The 6,000-nt window shown below is 50.6% G+C and overlaps 1 protein-coding gene across 1 annotated transcript in view; it reads left to right on the top strand.

Annotated features, from left to right (window-relative positions):
- Window positions 1–1,249: 1,249 nt before the first annotated feature.
- Window positions 1,250–6,000, top strand: part of TOX (thymocyte selection associated high mobility group box) — a gene marked incomplete at both ends in the record, with an annotated part of 294,857 nt that continues 290,106 nt past the window's right edge. Inside the window, one exon of the mRNA XM_079722330.1 lies at window positions 1,250–1,351. Within this exon, the coding sequence (XP_079578456.1) occupies window positions 1,250–1,351 (102 nt within the window). The remainder of the gene's footprint in view (window positions 1,352–6,000) is intronic.

The raw sequence follows: 6,000 nt of genomic DNA, 5'->3' as shown, positions 1-6,000 counted from the left end.
GTTTTCCCTCTAGCCCAATCTTGTGTGCTGATCATTGTTTTTCTATTTACCCTTTGAACTACCCCTGTGGTCTTTTGCGAGTCCTTAAGGCAGCCCTAGCCTTCGCAAACCCTCCTGAGGGACAGAGATCACGGGGAGGCGAGGCCTGGAGGCGGGAGCGAGCAGCAGGAGAGGGGAGACCCTTCCAGCCCATCCACACCCTGAAGTCCGTTCGCGTCCCTGGGACAGTGGCCCACTCACAGCACGCAGAGGGTTGGCGCTTCCTGAGGGCTCCCAGCCCCGAGAGCGGCGCTGCCTGGAAAAGTCACCTCCACCAGAGAGTGGGAATAGGGCTGGGGGAGCAGACAGAGGGTTGGGGAACGGCCACGCCGCGGGAGGTGCGGGACGCAGAGAAAGAGGTGGGGACGGCCACGGAGGGGGCGGTGGGAGAGGGGTGGGGCCGGGGCGGGGCTGCGGGGCGGGCTGCGCCACAGCGCCCCCTGGCTGCGCGCTCCCCGCCGTGCCCCGCGGCCGCAGCTGGCTCGGGCTCGCCGGCCCCTTTGTGTGCGACGCGCTGGCCCGGAGGAGCGCGGCCCTGGCGCAGCGGAGGCTCTCCGGGGTCCCGCCGCCTCGGCCCGGGCCCGGCAGCGCTCTCCTCCTCCTCCTCCTCCTCCTCCTTCGCTCCACCCTCCGCCGGCCCCCGGCCCCGGGAGGCCGCCATTGGGCCGCGAGCAGCCCGCGTCGTGCCGCGCACTCCACCCCGCCCGGCCCCGGGCGCTCACACCCCCCACCTCCCGCCCCGTCTCCCTCTCCAGTCCTCCCCCCATCCCAGGCCTCCAAGGTGGAGAAAATAAACTCAAAGCAGAGCAACTCGGAGACTCCAATAAAACGCCCAGTACCTAGAGCCCGAGCGCGAGCGCGTGTGCCGGGCGGCGAGGGGCGCGGGAGGCGGGGATGGGGGGGCGGGCGGGGGGGACAATGAGCGCATGAAGTTACCTGCCCGGCGGCGGCGGAGCAGGCTGCGCGCTCGGCGCCGACGGGTGCGCGCCGCGGCTTGGGGGAGAGTTGAGCGCTTCACCCCCCCTTTTTTTTTCTTTTTTTTTTTTTTTTCTCCTCTTCTTCTTAAACAAACCACAAACGGATGTGAGGGAAGGAAGGTGTTTCTCTTACTCCTGAGTCCAGACACTTCTCTCTGTTCCGTCTAAGCTTGTTTTGCTGGACACTTTTTTGAAAAAGGCAAAGAAAAGGAGTTGCTTGATGTGAAAGTGAAATGGACGTAAGATTTTATCCACCTCCAGCCCAGCCCGCCGCTGCGCCCGACGCTCCCTGTCTGGGACCTTCTCCCTGCCTGGACCCCTACTATTGCAACAAGGTGAATGCTCTGCTTTTGTTTCCGCCGTGTTCTGACTGCTCGGTCCCGGGAGGGGGGCGGCGGCGGCGAGCCCGCTGGGCGGCCGGGCGGTCGTTCGCCCGAGGCCGGTCCCGGGCGCGCTCGGCTCGCAGCCCGCGGCTGCCCTGCGTGCCCTCGGGGAGTAAATACTGCGGAGCCGCTCCCGGGCTTTGCCCGGCCCCGCGATGGTGCGGAAAGTGACACGATTTGCTCGATCCTTTCCTTCCTGCTGTTCGCGACTAAGGCTCCCTGCCTGGGTTTGCCGGGGGGGCGTTGAAAAAAATTAGAAAAGAACGGCGGAATACTTTGGGGGTGTGTCTGGGGTCCGGGAACGCAGGCAGAGAGCGGGAGAATTCCGTTTATTTTCTGGTTTCCCCTTCTCCCTCCCTCCCTGCTCTCCCGGCGGCGGGGGCTCGTGGCACCGCTTCCCCGCCCTGGATTAGTTGCCAGGGGAGCTGCCGGGAGTCGGGGTGCCGGGACCAGGGAGACGCCCCCGCCCCCCGCCGGGCACAGCGCTCCGCAACGCTTTTGTTTTCCCGAACCGGTCCGGGCGCCGGCCTGCGGGCCGGGGTGCCGCCGGGGCGCCAGGGCCGGGGTACAGCTCCCGCCCGGGGGGTGCGCGCAGAAACAGCAAGTTTGTTAGGAGCCGGGCGAGCGCGTCGCGTTCACGTCCAAAGCTGCTGCCCTCGGCGCGGGGCTGGAGCAGGTCCCGGGCTGGGCTATGCTCACAGTCCGGTGACCCCAGGTGCCGAGGCCGCGGGGGCCCGGGGCGAGGTGGGCCGTGAGGGTGACCGGGGCTACTGCGGAGGTCCGCTCGTCCGAAGGATGCAGCAGTCAGGGCGTACGTAGGGAGGGGGTGACTCTCGGGGTTCCTCGAACTCCCAGCCCGCGGAGGGAGGACGCGCGGAGACCAGACTCCGAGAGCAGCCGCAGGTCCACGGCTGTCCTCGCCTCGGGCTTTTTGGACGTGTCTAAGCAGTCCCGCCCGGTGAACGTGGCGGGGAGAATGGAGTTCTCTGAGACTCAGGGCGAGAGGTTTAGACGCCCAGTTCCCGCCCCGTGGTAACCCTGTCAGATATCCCAGCCCCTGCGAGCAATTACGTGTCGGCCCCTCGGTGAATTCCGCTGGATAAATCGTTGGGACTAGTAACATTTGCCTGGTGGCGAGTCATCATCAAACAGCTTTTTTACGCGATACAGAGGTATTTAGCGCGCTGCATCCTCAGCCCCCGGGCTCCCCATCACGCAACGAACTCGCAACTCCGAGTCTTGGTCAGTCGACACGCACACACACACACACACACAGCTGTGAGTTATATCACCCCGTGGAGAAGCTCCCCGATGCCGTGTGTACAGTGCAAAACCCAGGAAAAGGGATGTGCATGTGTTGATGATGTTTAGGCAAGTTAGAAACCAGGGAAATCTAGTCTTGTGCAAGGCAGAAAGGCTTTTCATCCTGCAGGAAGGGGCCCTTTAGCTAGGGGCAAGTTGGAAGGCATGGGTAACTTTGGCCAGAGAAGTTTGCGTGATGAAGTTTCATTATTTGTTGGTAATACAGTCTGTTTTGCCTTAATGAGCAGGTCTTTTGTGTTTGCAACGTTTTATTTTTGCTTGTAACACTGCTACTACTGACGATAATAATAAAGTAGCATCTTATCTGGGATAGTAAAGACATATTCCGCAGTAGTAATTGGAACCAAAAGGTCAGAAACATTTTGGCAATGAAACTGGACAAATCCTATTAAATTTATCAGTGATTTTAGGCTCCAAAAAGAAGGTAATGACTTGGAGACACATTTCACTCGTCATTCTTGTGATAGTAGGGTCAGATTTAATTTAAAAGTTAAATGCTTTGGAAAGTCAAGAATTACTCCAATATATTAAATCATTTTCCAATTAAGTGCTTTAAATAATTTTAGTGGGTTGTGCTGTGAATTGAATGAATTAATTCAGAAAGTCTTCAGAATTTCTTTACTAGCTCACTGAAGTTCCTTTTAAGTCACCCGGTGTATGAGGAGCAAACTGTTCTTTTAAAATGCAAATTAGCCACCCTTTCTATAGACTGGATGCAAGTCTTCTATTTTACTTATCCAGGGAATAATGGATTTTTAAAGATGCACAGTCATAAGATACACTTTTAATAGTAGGAAGAGAGTTCAAGGAAATGTTTCTCACAGGATGTCTGCTCCTGCCTTTCTCTGGGTAGCAGTCTAACAAATATATTTGTCACTGATCCCTGCTTATACTCAGTGTACGGAGTAGCTTTGCTAGGCCCCAGAAAACCCGGGCACTAGTGTTTTCCACTCCATCATGATTAGCATTGGCACAAAATTTCTGTCCAACTCCACAGTTTTAGTTGCTTAGAATGTAGTCAACCAGAATTCATTTTTACAGGGACTCAGGTAGATCTGCAGGGATCTGAAAGGTGGGCAGAAGTTTGAAAGAGGTGAAATAAGAAATCTGTATCCACATTTAGTAAAAACAGGTTGGACCTGACTTCTCCCAGAGAGACAAGACTGCAAAGTAAACCTTGTCTCTTTCAGAGGTGTCATGAATACATAGTTTATTACAAGAAACAGTCACTTTGTCAGGTTATTTGTTTTCAGTAGGATGATAAGATCATAAATTACTAATTGTCTTTATTTTAAATCTGTCAACACTTTACTAAAGTCAGTGTGCCGAATCCCAGCGGAACCAGTATCTTTCTGTGCTTCAGCATCACACAGTTGTAACTAGTTTCTCCAGTGACATTTTTTTCAATGTCAGAAGAGACCCTAATCCAGAAAATGAATATCCTCTTCCTGAAGCTTTTCTAAACTAAAATGAGGTGGTTTTACTTTGCTGACATTTTCCAGCACTGCTGCTCTATAGATTGCCAAAACACTACTTACATTGTTCAGTTGATAAACTCTGGAGGAGGAATTTTTTGGAAAACAGTTTAATTTAGTATCGCTCTATCATGAGAGCGCATTACGTTATGAGCACTTCACTATGCAAACTGGCCTCCATTTTCACATAGCCCATTGCAGGAGAAAAGTGAGAACAATGCAACAATGCTGGTTATGGCAACTGTGCGAGGCATCTCTTATACAAACAGCCAGAACGGATGGCACGTTGCTGTATATAGGTCAGCCTTTGAAATAGCAGTGTAGCTCATAGACTGGACAGAAACATGTAGGCTGGAAGTAACAGTGGTCACCTCTGGCAACTTAAAGCATGGCTATATTTCAGACATTGAGAGATGGGTACCATACTGGAGTTTCGTTTAATTAAGGCCATTTTAAGTAACAGTGTATCCCTTAATTGAGCTGAATGTTACCAAAAGAAATTGGATTATAGGAGCTCACAATTGGAGTCCAGTAGTAAAATAGACTCCTCTTTTTTGGTTCTAGTTGAAGATGTCAGAGCATCAGTTTAAATATATACCCACAGAGTAATAACAGTTCCTTTCAGTTTCTTAGTGCAGTGTCATTTCTGAAGATTGTTTTCACTGATTTTATGCTAAATTGGGACAAAGAAGTGGCACTTTTTCATTTTTGCAATGATATGATGTGTTCAGTTATTGCTCAGTATCTGCCCACAGGAGTACTAATACAATTATGTTATGACATGGCTAATGACAGGGATGCTGACCTCTGCCAGCAGTGGGAGAGGAAATAATGGTCTTTACTGTTCTCAGCGGTTGCTTTTGTGGAATCAGGTCCTGAATCTTTCTTTGGTTGATTTAGACACAAGGAAGTTCAAAACACAAACCCATACTGGCTATATACAGAGTGAAGAATAATGGGCGTTTGGAATATTGGGCTTTTATCATTGAAATGAGGGAGGACAGTGTATAATCTTTTCACATAAACATAGGAGGAAGGGCCTATTGGTGATGAACTCGGCGTTAAAATGTCAGGGCTAACATTAGACATTTGATAACTTCTGAGAAAAACAAGATTTATTATCATCTCTGCAAAATCTCCTTCGAGTTTATTTTCCTATTTAGAGTATTATGGATTGTACTTTAATGTGGCAAAACTCATCCTATCTAAAATACAGGATTTGCAAGCACGTTATGATGGAGTCATTATTTCTACTTTAATAAATGTAAGCAAAAGGAGGAGGAGGAAGGGGAGGGTTATAAGCAATTGAGGGCATCACGCTTGATTAGCTCTCCACCCGCCCCCATAACTCCTAGGACTCTGGGAAATTCATAGTCAATTCTCTGAACATCGTCAGTGTAATTAAAACTCCCATGGGAGTGTTATTAAGCTGGCATCTTTCATAAGTTTTGAGGTCTTTAAATATGTTTTAAATACATTTATAGGTAAGAGCATAAGCTAAGCAATCATATGGTTTTGGCCACTAAATCAGATCGCATACAAAACCCTCAAATGTAGCTAGCTATCTTGACTTTGTGGGATATTTCAGTGTCATAAACTCCGATTTTAAATGTCTAGGCAACAATTACAGTTATGAGCTTTGGAGCTCATGATGTTATTTCTAACATAGCTCGCATGGTTTAGTGTTCTCACAGTTTATCGTGTGTGTTAGAAGTTACTGAGTGATGATATTAAGGAACGTTTTGATATTTTGCTTAGTTGGAAAAACTAAACTGATATTTCAATATGATCTCAGTTGCCTGT

Source organism: Hyperoodon ampullatus (genome assembly GCF_949752795.1).
Source record: "Hyperoodon ampullatus genome assembly, chromosome: 17".
In the NCBI taxonomy this organism is placed as follows: Eukaryota; Metazoa; Chordata; class Mammalia; order Artiodactyla; family Ziphiidae; genus Hyperoodon; species Hyperoodon ampullatus.
Note: the sequence above shows the minus strand (reverse complement) of the source record. Positions and strands in the feature narration are given on the sequence as shown.